The sequence below is a fragment of the Sturnira hondurensis genome, unplaced genomic scaffold, assembly GCF_014824575.4.
Source record: "Sturnira hondurensis isolate 20B ecotype Veracruz unplaced genomic scaffold, ASM1482457v3 Scaffold0010428, whole genome shotgun sequence".
Lineage (NCBI taxonomy): Eukaryota > Metazoa > Chordata > Mammalia > Chiroptera > Phyllostomidae > Sturnira > Sturnira hondurensis.
In genome coordinates, this window is record NW_028083059.1 from 7253507 (window position 1) to 7273486 (window position 19980).

General features: G+C 37.9%; 1 protein-coding gene across 5 annotated transcripts in view; it reads right to left on the reverse strand.

Moving 5' to 3' along the window:
- The window catches only part of ABI3BP (ABI family member 3 binding protein), a 255288-nt gene that overhangs the window by 73749 nt on the left and 161559 nt on the right, over nucleotides 1-19980 (reverse strand). For 4 of the 5 annotated variants that reach the window (XM_037058952.1, XM_037058951.1, XM_037058950.1 and 1 more), the window contains 14 exons: nucleotides 19547-19651; nucleotides 17803-17862; nucleotides 16041-16100; nucleotides 13823-13882; nucleotides 12918-13001; nucleotides 11617-11676; nucleotides 10866-10949; nucleotides 10080-10139; nucleotides 9286-9369; nucleotides 7897-7953; nucleotides 6820-6879; nucleotides 5357-5413; nucleotides 2944-3015; nucleotides 2453-2500 (listed from right to left, as the gene is read on the reverse strand). The exons of the other annotated variant lie outside the window; for it this stretch is intronic. In XM_037058952.1, the coding sequence (XP_036914847.1) occupies nucleotides 2453-2500; nucleotides 2944-3015; nucleotides 5357-5413; nucleotides 6820-6879; nucleotides 7897-7953; nucleotides 9286-9369; nucleotides 10080-10139; nucleotides 10866-10949; nucleotides 11617-11676; nucleotides 12918-13001; nucleotides 13823-13882; nucleotides 16041-16100; nucleotides 17803-17862; nucleotides 19547-19651 (951 nt within the window). The remainder of the gene's footprint in view (nucleotides 1-2452; nucleotides 2501-2943; nucleotides 3016-5356; nucleotides 5414-6819; nucleotides 6880-7896; nucleotides 7954-9285; nucleotides 9370-10079; nucleotides 10140-10865; nucleotides 10950-11616; nucleotides 11677-12917; nucleotides 13002-13822; nucleotides 13883-16040; nucleotides 16101-17802; nucleotides 17863-19546; nucleotides 19652-19980) is intronic. 5 annotated transcript variants of the gene reach the window in all.

Consider the following 19980-nt stretch of genomic DNA (forward strand, 5'->3'; position numbering starts at 1 on the left):
AAACCAATTAGTTCTTCACCAAGAAAATTAAAAGTATATCCTGCTGGAGAAAAGGAATTATCAAATGCAAAGTTGCAGTTTGTGGAAACACCTCACTTGGCTGGATTAAAGTGTATTTGGGGTGAGAGAGCATAGAAGAAGCAAAATCTTTTCCAAGGTCATGGAGTTTCAGGCACCTTAAGAAAAGATCGCTGCAAACAAATGCTATCAGATACTAGAGGCTCTTTCTGAAGAGTCTGCAGACACTTGCTCTTGATGCAAAAATCTAAATACGCAAGGCATGCAGTGGTTTCAGTGGAATCTTCTTGCCTGTAAAAGAGATGAATGCCAAGGTATCTTGGAGGTTCCACTGGATTAGGAACCTGGAACCTGGAGACTGAGAGCTCCCTTTACTCGTGCCTGGGTGACAGCTGCAGGGTTTCCATCGAAAGTTATAGAAGTTTTCAAGAGCCCTTCCAATTCTAAAGTTCTCTGATCCCAGAGTTTCTTTTAGTCTCATGATTCCCTGATTCCCAAGGTACTACTTGCTGAGGAGGTTCCTACTGACAGGCTAGTTGCTTCCCTCAGGGTGCAGGAGAGACGGTTTGCAGGCCAAAGCATATCACGAGGCAAGTGCACAGAAATTATTCAGAAAGAGTTAAGAATCGCTAACAGCATTCACAACTAAACATTTCAATAATATTGATTATTATAGCTATTGAAAACAATGAACTTTGAAGAGTTAGTGATAACTGACACAGATTCAGTTAATGCAGTCAATGCAGAATTTTGGCAATAATTAAACTGTAGAGTTTAATAGGCAATATTTAATAGGCTATTTCCAAAGACAAGGAGTAAAATTAATATCTCCACCCCTTGTGGAAATAGAGTCATATAAAAAAAGCTCAATGGCAATCGAAACACAAGTTTGGACTTATTTATAGTAAACTCCTATTTCAAGAGAGCCTATAGATACCTAGAGGGTTTTACCTCATAAGAGGAAGTATCTCTAGTTATCCATGTTAATGACATGTTTTCCTTCATTTCCCACTCTGCTATCAAGTAAACCTTTTATGACTTGCCCAAGTAACTGGTTTGATTTCAATTTGTCTTATTTTGCATGCAGTGAAATGGCCAACCCACCGCAGGATGGAGTGGAAAGAAGTAAAGGACCTGAACAATGTCAAGGTAATTATGGTCAGTTATGCCTTTTTATAGGGCTTGCACAGTGACACCTGTTTCTGTTAACCTCGACACAAATTATTTATCTTAAAATACTTTTTACATGAAGATAGAACTTGTCTATCTTCTAAAACTAGTCAAGATGATATTTAAAATTCCATTTCAATGGGATATAAATGTTATTCCCCAGAAACATTACCATTTTCTATGTTAAACACTTGCATAGCAGCTGAGGGGTGTTTTCCATCCATACCCTGAAGAACGTTCACGACACTGCCACCTGGCGGCCTGCAAGGGGCGCATGGAGGAAGTGGGGCGGCAGGGACTGTGCGCTGAGTGATTAAGGCGGGGCTTCCAATGTCACGTAGTACCCATGTTGTCTGTCTATTCTTACATTTTGCAAACACTCACCTTCTACATGAAGTACAAAATAATGCACTTACCCAGTCCAGTGTGAGGCTCATTTGGGCTGGGTAGAATTATAGTTTGGGAAGGTAGATATAATGCCTCTATGGTAGATTTATACTTCTATGGTAACCAACAGGAGAAAATAACCAAGGAAACCGTGGTGCTTTGCACCCTTTGAGTACAGATGATAGAAATGATGGTAACAAGTATATTTTTTTAAAAGAAAGAAAACTGCCAGTCTGCAGCAAAATAGCATTCCTCCTTCTTCCTAATACATATATTTTAAAAAATGCTTAGAGATGCCAGGTTACAAAAATACTTTCCAAGTAAGCAATGCCCTTAATTTTTAAATCTTCACTCACACTAGTGAGGGTCTAAATGCTAGAAAGATATATTCAGTAGTAACCATAAAGGAAAAAAACAAAGTGATAAAAAAGTGTTAATGCATAAACTGACTCAAGAAGCATTGAATTCCATTTAAATAATGGAAAAAAACATCAAACATGTAAATGAATGTGATGGCATGAGTGTTAGTGGGGAGTATGTTGCCAGGGTAGAAAGTATAAGTGGATCATTATATAAGAAATATTATCTGAAATATTCAACACAACATCAAGCTGGAAGAGTCCAAAGTATTAGGGAAAAAAGATGCTTTAGATTGGACAGTTTCACGGACTTAAGCAGAGGAAGAGTCCAGGTCCAGATACAAAATGGAATGGAAGAAGAGATTAATTGGGGGTGGTTATGCCTGGGAGAACTTAGGAAGGAAATCAACTGCAGTGACGAAGAATGAGGTTGCAGCGTGGCTTCACAATGAGGGAGAACCCGATGTTCTCAGATGATGGTGGCAATGAGGACAAAAGCTGCTGGGGTGTGTCATTACCTAATGTGGTCTCAGGTGGTTCAGACACATTTGTAACAGATTCCACAACTGTATCAAAACAAAGGAGAAAAATTTAATACATTGTAAGATGTTAAGCTACAGTCAAGCACGCTTCTCTAATATCAACACACCTTATTCTCCTAAGACTTTGCAGAACAATGAATTTAGAGAAGAAAAAAAGGGAACCAGGAATGGACATTCTACCCTACAAAACTAACCCTCCGAGTAATATTTATGTTTTAACTTTCATTAACTGGTTGTCACAAATATTATGACTCAATATTTAGATACCACAAAGAAACTGACATTTCTGTATTCGGAGAGTAATTATCACTTTGAGAATCCAAGAATTTGGGAAGCTATCAGATCTTCAAATCTATTCACTTGTAGAACAAGTACCAAAGCTTGAAGTTTCATGTTCCATGGACATAATATAAGCTAATTAAGAGGTTGTCGAATTACATGAATCAAAGCATGAAAACCTTTACCACCTTCGGTGTTTGGCTCCTCTGGCCTGAGTGGTGCTTTGGCAGTGGGATATACATAATCTGTTTCCACGGATGCTAGGGAGGAAACAGGGAGCCTGGTTAGTGGTGGGCAGCCCACAGTGCTCTGTAATGGAACACTGTTTACTTTGAAAACAAAGGTTAGTTACCTTACGTAGATACATTCATGAGAATAACATTTAGGTGACTGATGAAGATGACTACAATTTAAGATGGCAGACATGAAAGCAGGAAATAAAGGCGAAGTGCTGTGTGGGATCATGCACACGCACACCCACACGCACATGAGAACTGAGGGTCTAAGCAATTTCTGCCTGGGGCAAAGCAAATCTTTCACTTCCATTCTAATGAGAAAAAAACATAGTGTGAGTCTTTGGAGAGCTTGGGGATGAGTACTACAAATGATATTCACATGAAGAATAATACGTGCATTTTCACATTGAAAGAGTGATCAGAACATAAAAATATTAAAATTTCATTCAGGCCGAGAGGACACCGAATAAGGAAAGTATGAAACTTGCATGGCAATACAGCAGACACTAGCACATGTGCTGAATATAATATTTGGCTCTCAAGAGTCACTAGATGAGCATAGGCAAGGTGTGAGAAGCTATGAAATGTCACATGGCGTGAGGGCATTCTAGGAAGACTTCCACCATGAGATGGGAAAAAGCATGTATACTGACTTCCCATTAAGAAACATTTTTACCTATAGCTTCCTCTGATGACCCAGTGTTAAATGTAACAGATTCCTGGACTTCAGGAACTAGTAAGAAAAAAATAGACAGACAGACAGACAGACAAACAAACCCGAAGCACACAATAATACAATTGATCAAGGATGGGTTATTGTGAGAGCACTGAATGAATGAAGATAAACTCAGTGTTTTGTACCTATACCTGCTTTATGCTGGCCAATAAGATAATACATTATTAACACTAAAAGAAGCTCTAATAACTGAAATGGACTCACCATTTTCTAAGTATTGTAGGTTGCTAGTAACAACCATACCTTGTACTGTCAACATGAGCTCCAAATGCCATTAGCTAATTAAAAGATGCACTGTTACTGTTTCTTTCCACGACTATGTTGGCATCTGTTCAAAAGGTAAAGCGCACCCTTACTTTACATCTCCATCTCTGTTCAGCACCCCACCCTACCCCACACAATGGCTAATAATATAGTGCTGGGAACCCAGAGGGCAGGGAAATGTTTGTTTGCATAAACTAAATGAGCAGAATTTTTTAAAAATGAGTAAAATATGATAATAGGAGAATTGAATAAGATATATTTTTTGTCAGAGACAACCCTTATGCAGGGCACATCATGAATTCAGCTACACAGAACGCTCCCCAACCATGAGCCTTCTGGTCAGCTCTGTAGTTGGAGACATGCTATTCACTATTTTTGCCCTTCTCTAAGAAGGCACAGATGTGAGAAGTGCAAGTTAGCAAGCCGCATCACTGTCACTCCTGCGGCCCAACTGTCATGGGCTGGAAGGACTCTTTAAACCAGAAACCGTAGATTTCCTTGGTTTCAACAAAGAAGCTTCAGGATGATTCAAGTTTGGGAGAAGGGTGGGGTTTCTTCCCCATTGCTTTGAAATTAAAGAAAAAAAATCTTGGGTTATTACAGTGTTTGTAAGTCTAGAAACCACCAACAGCACTGTATATTGACCTGTGTTTTCTAAACCATAGCAGATTTTCTTGAGTTTGTTTCCTAATACTAATATGATTTATTCCTTATCTTCACTGAGGGTCCTCTAGAGACCAAAATAATACATAAAATTTATTGATTTATTAAAGAAATAAATATTACATGCATAATTAGATACTCAGAGAGATTTCTACTTAGTAAAGATTAAGAACAACTGCTAAACTGTGGTGAAGAATAAGGAATAGCCAAATTCATCACTGGTTGTGGAGCCTGTAATTTATATTTATTAGGATTGGCACTTCTGGGAAGCAACATTTTTTGATAATTTATTACAATGAGGAACCCTTATTCCTTAAAACAGGAAGAGATAATGAGAATATGACATAGATCTCATAGAAGGTAAAGTTATGCAAGAGAAAGTTCATGATACTTAATTGGCATTGTTTAATAAATCTAAATACCAAAGAGGAGAGCAATTTGAACTTCAGACTCATCACTGAATCATATAATAAAACGTTAAAGGGGTTTCATGCCAGATAGATTTTCTCAACTGGACCTTAAGGGTATTTGTTACAAACAATAAGTAACACGTGAATTAAAATTCTGACTACTCATACACTGAAGTGGGAAATGGAATGACAACAGCAGCCTAAGAAAGCAAGAGCAACTCTGGCCATGGTGGTGATGGAGTGAATTTTAATGAGCAAGAAGAGTTCTTAATGAGGCCGTAAAAATGATTACCTAATGTTTCTGGGTCCTCAGAACTGGGAATAACAAGTTCAAAGCCTGTAGTAGGAACTAACCAAAAGCAACAACATGAAAATGAGAAAGTTTAAACACACAGAGTCTTAATTTTTCTTTCAAAACATTAGCTTCAAGTGACAAACAATATTTTTAAACTTCTGAATTTAGCTCCTACTGCTTCGCTCAGTCAGTTGGGTGTTATGCTGCAAACAGTAAGGTCTCTGGTTCGATTCCCAGTCAGGGCACTTGCCTGAGTTGTAGGCCAGGACCCTGGTTGGGGGCGTGTGTGGGACAACTGACCAATGTTTCTCTCCCTCTCCTTCTCCCTCCCTTCCTCTTTTTCTCAAAATAAATAAAATACAAAATTATTTTTTAAAATGACAGGAAGTGAATAGTTCCTTTTTGAAGATTTGGTAAACTGTAGCTAGGAATAATGTATTGCAAAAGGTAGTCACAATTTTTGAACTCTGATAAGCATTTTATTATGATCAATATAAGGTTTTCTGAGGTGTTTGATTTTCTGACTCCAATATGAAAGCTTGCTTTGGAAAATCTGTTGGGATGGGGCTGATGGGACCATGGTGATATTTTAGGAGCTGAAGGAAGAAATGTTGGATTACTCTAGTGAAGGTGGTTTTGGAAATAAGTTCTTTTTTTTAAGAGATTTTATTTATTTATCTTTAGAGGGGAAGAGAAGGAGAGAGGGAGAGAAATATCAATGTATGGTTGCTTCTTGTGAGTCCCCTGCTGGGAGCTGGCCTGCAACCCAGGCATGTGCCCTGACTGGGAATCGAACCATGATCGTGTGGTTTGCAGGCCCGCACTCAATCCACTGAGTTACACTAGCCAGGTGGAAATAAGTTCTTCATTTTCTAAAATATGCTATATTTTCTTGACATTTTAGGTATATAATTTTTAAGACTGCAATATTTTCTCCTATTTTGTTAATTTTTTTTAATCACCAAAGGCTCTTGAGAGATAAAATACTTAAGGTTAAGACAAAGAGTGAAGATCCTTATATATCCCTAACTTCAAACAAAGGTAAGGATGCTAGACAAACTAGGTTGTGTGGTCTTAGATTCACACCAAGAAATTTAAATAGGCCAAGGAATCCATGGCACTAGACCAATTGCTATATTTGTGGTTAGGTGGTCTAGAAAAAAGATACATTACCCACTGAACTTGAAACTCAGCTTTAAGTGTGAGTGCAGTTTAGACAAAAGTACGTGACAAAAATTCAAATAACAGACATTCTGATCTAGGCCCATGCATAGCTTTTAAAAAATAGGTAACTTCTGTTAAGAGTCTGCAATACTCTTAAGAAGAAGAAAAATGAAGTTGAAAGACAGCAGACAATGACAAGACAGTCCTTTGAAGCTGATGGTAATGAGATTATGATGATGATGGAATGGGTTGACAATGAGCATAAAAAATTGACGAGAAACATAGATTATCATTACCTAATGTTGTTTCTGGAGCCTTGGTTCTATGAGCGACGGGTTCAAGGACTGTAGTTAGAACTGGCCAAAAAGAATAAAATAAGCCAAAGAAATTTTAAAAATTCACTTGATGACTAATTTCAGAAGTCAATTTTTAAGTTTCAGAACGGAGAGAAAAGAGACACTTGTTCTTCATAGATTGACCAACTGGTCAAGTACTCGTTAATCTCATAAGATCGACATAGCGTTGCACTCAGTTAAAAACCGTGGTTAACAAGAAGTTCTCCCATGTGCCTCTTGTTATTATGGAAGACACTGCTGGACAAGTTTTTTACACATTTCTATCATATATACTTTTCTAACTCTACTGAAGGCAAGCATTTATCAGTCTTCTTGCCCTCTGTTCAAGCTGAAATAATTAGTATCTATTATTTTTGCTTAGTATTTAAATAATCACAGTATAATGAAGAGCTCATATGTTTGAAAACATAAGAAATGTTTCTTTGCTCATCAAAATTCCAAAGTGGTCTTTGATTCAATAAAAGTTAAGAAACATTTAAAAACCCTGTTAGAAAAGGAAAAAGAGTCATCCTACTCTATCATATATACCTATCATTTAAACTTTCAAGTCTTAGCACATTTAAAATTTTGACAGTTAACTAAAAACATTATTCATTGAAATAGTACATCCACCAATATAACCACACAGGTACTCATACAATAAAATAAAAAGTAATACGAGCAAAGAAATATGGTATTTCTACAATTGATGAGACATAAGCAGTGTAAGTAAAGGATGGATGGAAATTCATGCTTGAAATGAAGCTTAAACTAATCAGTGCTGTTCAAACAAGTGCATATGATATGACACAATGTTGAGAAGTTACATGAGAGTTTGATATCCTGAAAGTAGTTCATGCACATCTCTTAAATTCAACAGATAACTTGACATAGAGCTTAGAGTAATTTCAAGATAAAGACTGTAATGGATTAACACCAGAGGATGCCGAGATGGTTTAAGATGCAGGAGAACCTGCAGCTACAATGGTATGACAATGAGTAGGAAACGCACTATTGGAAGGACCGTATTCTCATTACCTACGGTTTCTGGAACTTCACTTCTAGGAGTACCAGGCTCAAGATCTGTGACAGGAACTAATGAAAAGCAATGAAATAAACACTTGTGAAAGTCAGCAAATTAAACCTCATAGGTATTACATTGCTTCACTAGGTGTACAGCAGTTTTTAAATTTTTTTCTGAAATTAAACACTTCTTATTTTAAAGATTATTTAAAAGCCAGGTAAATGCTCTTTTATAAAACAGTCAGTAATAGCCTAGATAAATCTGATAAGTACCTTGATAAAGTCAATTCAATACTGCTGAGTAACTAATTCCAACTATTGTTAGAAGATGGTCATTGGAAACTTGTTTAAATGTTTAATTAAACTTGTAGTTAGGTAACTGGTCTGGCAATTGTCGGTTTAGAAAATAGCATGTCTAAATAATTATGGACATAACAGATAATGTTTGTGTGTGAAAGAAGGCATAGCAAAGTGAACCATGTTCATCTTGAGAACTATTTGGAAGGAGGCTGAAACCTCTGTTAAGGCAAGGCACTCAGCGAATCAGAACAACGAACATTCACTCAGTGCATGTTGTCTGGTAGAGAACCTCTCTGATCACAAAAATGTGGTATCCTATAAAGGTGGGAGAGACCACTGATACTTCTAGGGTCAGATCCAAACATCTGAGACACACATTCAAGGATTTCTCTTTAACTGCTCTTAGGGATTCTTCCAAACATAGCAGTATTATAACCGCTTAGAAGCAGGACGTCCTTTTCCAGAAGTCTGAGCCCTCAGGTTGGCCTCGATAGCCCCTTTTCTTCTGCCTCTGTTCATTTTCAAGATTTTAAGACCCAACTTCTTTCCAACTCTTTATTCCTCTGCTTGACAAACTTCTCTCTCTCTAAGCTCATAGATGCTTACGGCCCCGGCAAACATCAAGCCAGACTTCCACTGCCTTGGTTCCATCTTTGAATGCTTTGCATTGGGGCAGGTTCTGACTCTGACTATACTATAGACTGGGAAGTGAAAACAAGCTGCCCACTTCTGTGATGCCCTCACAGTGGCCGTGGGGGGATGGAAGGCACTCAGTGTTTGTTTCTGGAATTAAAAATGCTTTGTTCTATTTAAGATAGCTTGTCTTTAATAAAAGAACACAATGAAATAAGAAAAAGTAAATAAAATGCCTATTAAAAGAGAAGATCTATGTGCAGAAGTACAAGGAATTCAGGTGCTGCACAGGTTTGCCCCAACCGTGAATTCCTTTGCTGAATCAACCATGGAGCAGCAGCAGTTAGTGGAGCCTTTACCCACAATGCCCCACAAGGGGCTCACATGGGCTCTCACTCCCACCAGGGACTCCAATCCCAGGCTTCCCAAAGGTGCTAGGACTCAGCCCCTTAACCAGAAACCCACATTTACCCAGACTGGCTTGAGGTGCCTCGGTAGTTGTTGTGGTTTTGGGTTTGGGACGTGGACGACGGGTCCGTTTTGGTGGTTTAGGAGCTGAAGAAAGAAAACCTTGAGTTACTACAGAGTCTGCAGCTCAGAAGCTACGCAGACATGATCCATGGCTCTAGATTTCCTAAAACTTGTTAGATTTCCTTACATTTTAGGAAATGTGTCTTTTAAACTTTTTAATCTGAAACTTTCATCCCCTAATATATGCCTTTTTTTACAATAAAAAATTTATTAGAAATAAATCATATATAAAATTAAGTTGCTAATTCAAGAAGTAAAAAATCTTTTCTAGTGAATAAAAAGGGGAAGAATCACTGGTAAAATATGGGGGTGGTGACACCCACAAACTTTGAGAGTTAACTAGATAAAACCACGTGATTACCTCAAATGTCAATCAAAGAACTATCACATAATTAAAAGAAAGATGACTTTTAGAAACACAAAGAAACTCCTAAACACAGTAATAATTGTTAGAATCAAGATAATTACTTTTTAAACCCAACTTTAACAAAACATTGGTTAAAAAAAACACAAAAATGACAAGATTTCGATGGTTAAATGCATAACAGATAAAGATAAAGAATAACTTCTTTTAAGAATTAGATCGTCAGTACTTTTATGATGAAGAATATAATGCAGTGACAACAAAGGATGATGATGTAGCCTTAAGAAGCAAAAGAGCCTGTAGCTACAATGTTGATGGAATGGCTCTGACGATGAGAAAGGAAGCACCAGGGGTTATGACATGTTATTACCTTTTGTTGTTACCCAAGGCTCAGTCCTGAATATAATGGGTTCAAAGTCTGCAGTAGAAACTGACCAAAAGTATTAACAATAAACAAAAGTGTTTTAAATGAAAGAAAATGCAAACATTTAACCCCAAAATGAATCTTAGTAGCATAACATAGCTTCTAGAACTATATAGTAACTTTTAAAAACTATTAAACTAGACAAGAAAACAGTTTACTTTCTAAAATGCAGTGATACCTAAGTCTGGAACTTATTGCCTTATCTCTCTTCTTCGATTATCTAATTCTAAAGTGGGATGTGTCTTTCCAAAGATAAGAATTTATCTTATAAATTCTTATTCCAAAGATAAGTTCTTATCTTTGGAAAGACTCTGAGTCCTCAGCATGCTGAACTGAATAGGGTATTCATCTATTCTAAGCTAAGAAAGACCATGTGTTCATGTGCAAAGAACAGCTTGCTGTCCACTGGATCAAATCTCAACTCCTCCATCAGTTGCCTAAGGATCACCGCCATGAAAGGCCATGGGACCATGTAGATCCAGAAAAGCTTTGACTTTCACCTTGAAGTCAGGCATCCTCTATACCAGTATTGTGGTTAGGCTTTTTCTTCTGGTTAGTCTCTACTTTTACCTACTTTTTCTGCTTTTATTCCTCACCATCTTTCTACTTATCCATGTACAATGGTTTTCAAGGCTCCAGTCTTTCTTAATCTATCTTTCTCTGCTTCAAATGTTACTCTTGAGACCCTGCTGGGTTAGCTGCTGGGACTCTAAACCAGGGACATATGTTTACCTGGTTTGGACTCAGGTGTTTCAGGAGGCAGTGTGGTTTTTGGTCTGGGACACGGGCGACCTGTGCGTTGTAATGGTTTGGAAGCTGAAGGAAGAAAACCTTGGGTTACTACATAATTACATTATCTGTGCTTCTGACAGCTGTGAGAGGCTAAAACATGACTACAGATTTTCCACTCTAAATATTTGCTTTTTTCATTTGAGATTTTTCTCTCAAATACTCCTTTTATATCTTCTTTTATCATAGAAGATTCTTTAAAAACAAAAATACTTTTAAATTAAATATATAAAAGTTATTAATGATAATCAGTCTCATAGGACAGCTGGATTAGGTGACAACAAGCTTAAGAACTGTTGCTAAATTTTAATGGATAATGAAGGTTACACTAAATCTGGGATTTACTACTTAATCTTTTAATTTTGGGTGTATTTTCTACATGGCTATTAAAATAAGAACCACTAAATAGTATGCAAATAGAAAAAAGTAGAAATATAGATACACAGCAATGAATTTTCTTGGTCCTATGCTGGCTATTGATGGCTTTATCTTACAAGGTAAGAGGTAGAGAGCCATGGTATGTTTTAAAACCAGTTTTGTTACAAATGCTGCTTAAATAAAACACAGAATGCCATGATAAAACTTCAAGTAGGTTCAATGCCATGACACTATTGACACTATTGTGAAGTGAGACGAAACTCTGGATTTTACAATAATCAGAATAAGACTTGTGGAAAACATGGGGTATCATTACCTAATGTTGTGCCTGGGGTCTGTGGTCTAAGTGTGACAGGTTCAAGGACTGTAGCAGGAACTGACCAAAAATACAGTAAACCAAAGAGATTTCAAAATACATGAAGAATTACAACATTCACATCCAAACAAGCTTACTTGTATACAATCTTTCTACAGAAACAAAGACACAAAAATAACTGAAAAAAAGAGTAGGTATTTGTTCTTTGAAGATTTAGCCAAATTATATTCAGCTTTAGGATTAGCTTTTAAACTATTTTAATATCTTAAGGAAGTCAGCATTAAATTCTCCTAGGTTTTAACTCATAGATTCTAACTGGTATGAAAAACTCTAAGTTTATTTTCTAATCTACACATAGAAAAGAAACTGGCTGTTTAAAAATCTGATCAATCTGTACCTCTGTGGCAGCTGAACATGGATACTTACTATGTTTAAGTCAACATGGATAAACAGACTTTATAAATTTGAAATGGATACAAAAATGAATCATTGAAGTGGACTATGTTGATCTTGCCAGGAATAAACCAGGGCACATTAGAGAGCAGAATAAAGATAACCACTCTATCAGTAGAGCATGGATCTGGTCTAAGCCCAGAAAAGGTGGAGGGAGATTTGATGTCTCTGAATCAAATCTAAGCTCGAGTCAGGTCCTCAGAATCCTCTTCCAACTCTGCAGATGGACCCTTCCAAATGCAGCAACAGCCATGTTTCGATAATCTAGAAGCAGGACAGTCTGTTCCAGACTAGAATGCCTTTACCCAGCCCCTACCCCCTCCACATGTCCAGTCCTTGTGTTGGTTCACTTTTGCCTTCATTCATTCATATCCTGTAGTGGGTCTAGGTTCAAGGTGCAAGTCCAATCTACCTTGATCTTTTCCTTTGCAAGACTGATATTTAAAATTTGTATTATCATGCAAACATGTACTCAACTTTACTGTTTTATAAATAAAATAGGTTTCCTACAGCTGACATATTACCCAAGGTTGCCAGCATTGACCCAGGAATATTTACTTACTTGAATTGAATATTGGCTATGCTAAAAGAGTTTTAAGATTTGAATGAAATTTCATAGCAAGAAATAGTCTGTATGCATATCAAAGAAGATTCTCTCACACAAGTAATAAGGTATTCTGGCACCCACAGTATCACACAAAGGCATATCCTCATTGTCACCTGGAAAGAGAGGACCTTACTGACTATGCTCGTGATCTCATGCTTTGAGAACATAAAAGCTTGGCACTGCTTTGGGTCCTCATTAGGCTACTAGGGCTCATTTTTTACTCAAGGAATCACACAGTTACCCAGTTTGGTCTGAGGTACTTGAGGGCTTGGTGTGGTTTTAGGTCTTGGACGTGGACGATGGGGCCTTTTTGATGCTTTGGTAGCTGAAGAAAGAAAAGTCTTGTGTTACTTTGGGTCTTATGGCTCTTGACATTAAGGGGAGGTTTTTCCAAAACTGCTAGATTTCCTAAAGTTCCAGGAAATTGTCTGTAGTTTAAAATGTTTACTCATTTCATGCCAATGTGTTTTCTTTTATCATTGAGGATACTCTGGGGCAAACTCATTAGTACAACGAAATCACTCATTCAAATCATGAGGATTAGCACTTATAATCGGATCCTCAGAGCATTTTCTCAGTGGGAACTGAATGATCAAGAAGGAGAGCTCAACTCTGGTGCAAGGGAAGAGGAAGTTATGATCAGACTAAGGAAGAGGTTTGTAATTTAAAATTTCAGATTTGGGCAATTCCTTATTTGACAAATTAACAAAAAACCACATTACTTAAAGCACTAAGAAACAACCTAACATGTAAATAGTTTTTTTAAAAAAACTCTAAAAACTTAGATGTGCAAAGGAACATAAGAGTGTCTGTTAGTGAATATCAGCTTAGATAAGAAACAGATCCCAATTTTTTTTAGACTCAGCTTTAACACAGAACACTGCTCAAGGAAGCACATGACAATTTCAAATGCAGTACAAGGCAGGTAAATGTTTTTGACTAAGCTCGTGCCTGCTCTCTTAAAATAAACAGGAAACTTGTTTTTAAGAGGCTTCTGTACTCTTCAGATGAAGGAAGTGATTGAATGGCAATGGAGGATGATGGTGGCTGTCGCATAAAGAAGAAAAAGCCATGTTATGGGAATGGAGACTGAATGGACTATATGATGAGAAGCAAAAACCTTGGTGAAAGGCAGAGGGTCATTACCTAATGTTGTCCCAGAGGTCTCAGTTGTAAAAGTAACAGGTTCAAGGTCTGTAACAGGAACTGAAGGAATAAAAGAGTTTTAAAAAATGAATCTTGCCAGTGTACTAACACTTCTAGAGTAATTTTTTAAAAAATTTCTGGATGAAGGAGGGGCTATGGACTTAATTGTGTCTCCCTAAATTCACATGAAACCTTAACTCCCAATGTGACTGTATTTGGAGATGGGGCCTTGGATAAGACAATTAAGGCTAAATGAAGTGTCAAGGGTATGGCCCTAACCCAATAGGGCTGATGTTCTTATAATAAGTGAGAGAGAGAGATGAGGGACCCTTGTACATTGAAAAGAGGCCGTGTGAGGACATAGCAAGATGGTGGCCATCTCCAAGCCAAGGAGAGAAGCCTTGGCAGAAATTAAACCTGTTGACGCCTTGATCTTAGACTTCTAGCTCCAAGAAGTTGTAAAAAATAGATTTCTGTTGTTTAAGCCATCCAGTCTGTAGTATTTGGCCATGGCTGCTCTAGCGAACTAACACGAAAGGAAACCAATTGGTTTGTCTAGATTTGGCCAAACTGGTTATGGACTTCTTCATCTCATGAGATTGTCATTACTTTCAATCACTGTTTAGTGCCCATCCACTCTCGGTATAGGAAAAAAACTTAATTCAGTGTGGAAAAAGGAGATTTCTTATGACCTTATTTCTTATCAGCCTCCTCCAACTTCCCACGGTGTCATCCAGTGCAGAATCAGCAACTAAAATACTTTAACTGACAGGAGCAGCAGGATCTCTCCCCGCTCTGGTTGCCTCTACACATACCCTACTTTTTCACCTTTGTTCACTCTCACCTGTTTGTGTACATTCTATTATGACATCAAGGCCCAAACTCTGTCCCTACCTCACTGAAGCCCAAATGGATTTCTTACCTTTTTAAGACCTCAAATGATGCATCTAACACTTAATGTCTATGTACTCAAGAAAAATCTCAAATTTGCAAAAACACCCTGCCTTATTCTCATTCTCTATGCTTTGCATGCAGGAATGGACTTGGTGTTCAATTAGCCTGCAAACTGAAAAGTGAAACACCTTTCCTAGCACTAGAGTTAGAGGGCTGATCATGCCTCCTCCAAATATAAACTCCTGGCCAATCCTGGGCTGGGAAGGATTCTTCATGATTCTCTCATTAGGGGTTATGGGGGTTTACAATTTCATTCGGTGACTGGCTCCTAGGCTCTTTTAACCATGGACTCTACCTTTATCTGGTGTAGTTTCAGGTGCATTTGGACATGGAGTGGCTTTAAGTTTGTGTGTTAATGACATGTCCCTTTGGATGTTTTTGGAAATGGAAAAAGATAACTTTCAGTTAACTTTAAAGTGTATGTTTCTGTGAATTATTTGGTTTAGAAACCTTTAAGTTTTCCAAAGCTTTGAGAGATTTTATTGAGTTTCAGTAAATGGATCTTTCTAGTATGAAAAATCTGTTCCAACTATGCTACTGTATCTTATTTGTTATTGAAGATATGGGGGGATTAACATAAAAATAAAGTTATTAATTCAGAGAGTCAGATCTGTATTTTTTTACATTATCCTAGAGTTACCTGACTGCATTTAAAAAGTTAGGAATTTTTTTGAAGCTAAGGTGGAGAGTAAGGTGGAGAGTCAGTTTAACCCTAAGGATGGGGCTTGCTGTTTCAACCTGCTGGCCTTGATCACATTATTTCTTAGATAAATCACTAAAAACATATTATCCAAATGTCAACAAAAGAACCAAAAAACCAGGCAGATAAAAAAAAAGTAGGTGTACAAAGAACATATAATCAAACTCTCCCATTACAGAATGGTTAACATAGATCAAGACCAGGCACTCCCATAGTTATATGTAATTTGCCTTCACAGAGCACTCTGGTTAATCTAAAAACATAGTGGCTGGGTTGGGGGGGAGTAATGGCGTTGCGGGGGGAATGGAGGCAACTGTAGTTGAACAACAATTTTTAAAAAGTTAAAAAACAGCATAAGGTGGCATGAAAGAATTTGAAAGTAACTGACAAGGCAAGAAGGTATCCCAAACAAGATTTAGGTATGACTCTCTTAAGAACAAGACATAACGTGTTTTATGCATGTTCAACTGACAAGATGAAGAATGGAATTAAATGGCAACAGAGTGGAATGGATTTGACAATGAACAAAAAAAGCACTTGCTGAAAGTCATAAAGTGGAATTACCAAATGCTGTTGCTGGAGCCTCTTTTGTAGGTGTAACTGGTTCAAGGACTGTAGCAGGAGCTGACCAAAATATTAATAAAAATCATTGAAATCGTAAACATCTATATTGTTTCAGAACATCTACTTCAAAAAGAATTGTACCAAAGTCATAACGTGTCAGGGGCACAAAGCAAACACTATCAACCCTCTAAGCTGAGAATATGGTGTCTCTACACTCAGGCACTGGTTTCTCCCTCAGAGACTAGCTTTGTTCTCAGACAACTACTCCTCAGAAGTGCCTCAGAGTTTCTCACTCACTTTGATGATCCTAGTCGCAGTAATGCAGCAAAGCCAACCACACCCATCTTGCTGAAAGCTCATCTTTGGGAAGGGAACACAGGGGTACTTAAGAGGACAGTCAGTCTGGGGCTTCTGAGGTACAGCAGGGTATGTATCCCTCTGTCCAGTGCTGAGGGAAAGCCTGACCATGTATGGATAGTGGTGATTCTAACATGAAATTCAAACTCCTAAGTCTAATATTCAAAAATCTCTTTTCAACTGGTTGCACTGGCCTATTAAGCTGCATCAATCTCAATAAAACGCTCTGATCAACCCTTAGAAGCCTGACAGCCTCCATCAGTCAGAGAAGCCTCTGCCTCCTCTCACTGGCTTCTACACATGACCTTCCTTTCTGTACTTCTTCACTCCCTTCCCCCCAGAAACTATGGCCCATGCACCAAATCTTTCCCCAAACTTCTTTTCCAACAGCTCGTGAGAGCAAAGAATGATTTTTATTTCCTAGTTTAAGAGGTTGTTTAAAAAAAAAGAATACAAGAAAAACATGCAACAAAGACTGCATGATTCCCAAAGCCCCCAAATATTTACTATCTAGTCCTTCATAGAAAATGTTGGCCAACTCTGGCCCTACCTAGGTCCTTACTTTGTTTACACAACTTTTATTGTTACCAAGAAATAATTTCCTATTTACTCAAACACACATCGTTCTGTATTTGTTTCAGTCCACAACGCAAATTCAATATTTAAAGCATGAGTACAAAGTGAGAGATTGACAGTAATATAGTCATAATAGGAGACTGTAACACCACACTGACATCAATGGATAGATCTTCCATAAAGAAAATCAACCAAGAAACTGTGGCCTTAAATGACACACTAGATCAGATGGATTTAATTGATATTTCCAGAACATTTAACCCTCAAGCAGCACAATGAATGATGTTGAGAATTAAAAAAGAAGTCAATGAAATAGACAGAGAGAAGATCCCAGCTCACCAAGTAGAAGAACTGTGGCTACCACCTAGTGCCTCTCTAACCGTGTTCTCAAGCCTCCTGTGGAGTGTCAGCAGCTGCTGACGCTGACTTGTCCCTTCACTTTCTCTGGCCCCCACTGGGATGGGTTGCCAGGATTCCTTTTCCAAGACGTACAGGTTTACCTAGTTCAGCCTGAGGTGCTTCAGGATTTGGTGTGGTGTTAGGTTTGGGACATGGATGGTGAGCTTGTTCAGGCACTTTGGGAGTTAAAGGACGAAAATCTCTGGTTAATAGAGTGTCTTAGTTCCGGAAGCTGTGAATAGGATTATACTTGTTGTACTTATCTTTCTTAGAACCAATGAGTTGTTTTAATACTCTTCAACATATTAAGGGGTAACTGACAACAGAGGATGACACAGAAGTGCTGCGAAGAGCTGTAGTGAGGAGAGTCATGAAATGGGTGTGAAATGAGCAGGAAAAGCAGATGCCAATGAACGTAATGTGTTGTTACCTAGTGTCATCCTTGGAGCCTCCGTTGTAAGAATAACTGGTTCAAAGATTGTGGCAGGAGCTGACCAAAAATAATAAAAAGAAACCAAAGGGATTTTTGTGAATGCATGAAATGTCAGAAAATTCATCTTGCCACTAAAAACAAGGCTTTTAAGGGAGAAGGGGAAGGGGAGGGCAAAGATTAAACAAAAGTCTTAACACCCAGAGGCGGGAACTGTGGTGGTGGGAGGTGAAATGGGATGGGGAGTAGGGGGTCATCCCAGGGTTTGTCAACTACACTTACAACAGACAGCCAAAATAAAAAGCTGAGACTATGCTCACTAAGAGACTAATCCTCAGTGAAATCAGTGGCATTTAATATATTGGTTTGGCCAAAGAGTTCGTATTTTTTTTCTGTAAAATAAAAGACACATTTTTCATTTTCACCAATAAGTTTACTGATTCAGATACTTTGAGTATGTTGGCTATCTCCTCACATTGGCTTCCAGTGGGTGGAGGCCAGGGGTGCTGCTAAACATCTTCCAATGCATAAGATGGCCCCACAGTAAAGAATTATTTGCCCAAAATATCAATAGTATCAAGAAACTTAGCAAACCACTTCTGACACATTCAATTGAATGTTACAGCACGTTCTCCATACACTACATGAGTATTTTGTGTGTGTGTATGTTTCAGCTACATTTTTACCTTTCTAGAAATGATAAAGTATTATAACACTGAAAATATTGCATATCTTCTTCCATCTTCAGTATTAAAATGGCTGTATAAAAATTCACCAATTTTGACATTTTCTTTTATAATGCACACTAAGATGACAGCTGTCATAACACAATCTAACAAAATTGTTTTATCTGAAGTTAAAGACAACTAGGCACTACCACAGCCACTGTACATAAAAAACTTAACAAACTTTTTTGGCCGACCCAACAAGGTGAGGAACAATCTCTCAGTATGTGGCATCATATTATACTAGGCATCTTCAGTTCTAAAAATAGAGAAAGCATGGTATGGTGCAGAACAATGACACTAACCCCAGTGGATCAAATTTAAACTCTTGAGTAGACACCCCAGACTTGCCCCCACCCCTTTAATTTATCCTGTGAGTCCATTTAACAGGAGGGCAGCAACAAGCCTCCTCTGTCCAGAATGCCAGCTTCGACATGCTCCCTGCTTTGTCCTTCACTAGTCCAAATTCTGTACTGATTTCTTTCTAATCATCCTGGACTTGTTTTTCTGCTCTTGGCAAATATTTACTATACTCCTAGCATACAGCAAGTGTACCATTTGAGAACTTGTTTTGCATTCATATAGGTATGCTGCCTTATGTTACTTTCTACTTGTTTAATGCAGGAGCAGCTTTTGTTTACAATTGTAGTATAAACTGGCTGGGAAATAAAACTTACTTCCTACTTCTGAGGTATCTCACAGCTGCTAATATGGTCATGGGAATTTAGAAGGGATTAATAAAAGTACTTGAGTTGATTGTGTAGGCTTAATACTTTACCGAGCAAGCTTTATCTTCAAGATGTGAATGGAATCAAATAATAAGAAAAGTAAGTAAAAGGAACATTATGGGGAAGATTCCCAACAGGAAGCATGGGGTACTCAGATATCTCATGTTCTCCTAACTAGTAGCTTTTACTCTTAATAGATATATAGAGCACGTACCAGCTATGTCCCTAGAATTTTGGGTCCCAACCTTGGGAGACTACTTGGATTTCTCAAACCAGAAACTACTTATTTACCCTGTGTAGCCTGAGGGACTTCTGGACGGGGCGTGGTTTTAGGTTTGAGACGTGGACGACGGGGTCTCTTTGTTGTTGTTGTTGTTGTTGTTGTTGTTGTTGGAGCTGGAGGAGGAAAATTCCATATTAATACAGGGCGGATGCCTCCATGACCCGTGAATCGGATGACAGAACATGGGTCGAAGCTTTCTAACACTTCTCAGAGTTTCTTTAAGTGGACAAAAATTTGTCACTTTGGTTTGAAATTTTCTGTTAGTATATTAATAGGCATTCATTTATAATTAAGAGTTTTTCTGAGATTAAGACTTACATTACACTGATGGTTAAGAAATAAAAATGAAAAAATCTCATTTTCTTGAAAATGTCCTTAATCCAACACTGATTACAAGTCACTGCTAAACTTTGATGGCGTGAGAGAAGTTCACACCACTGTA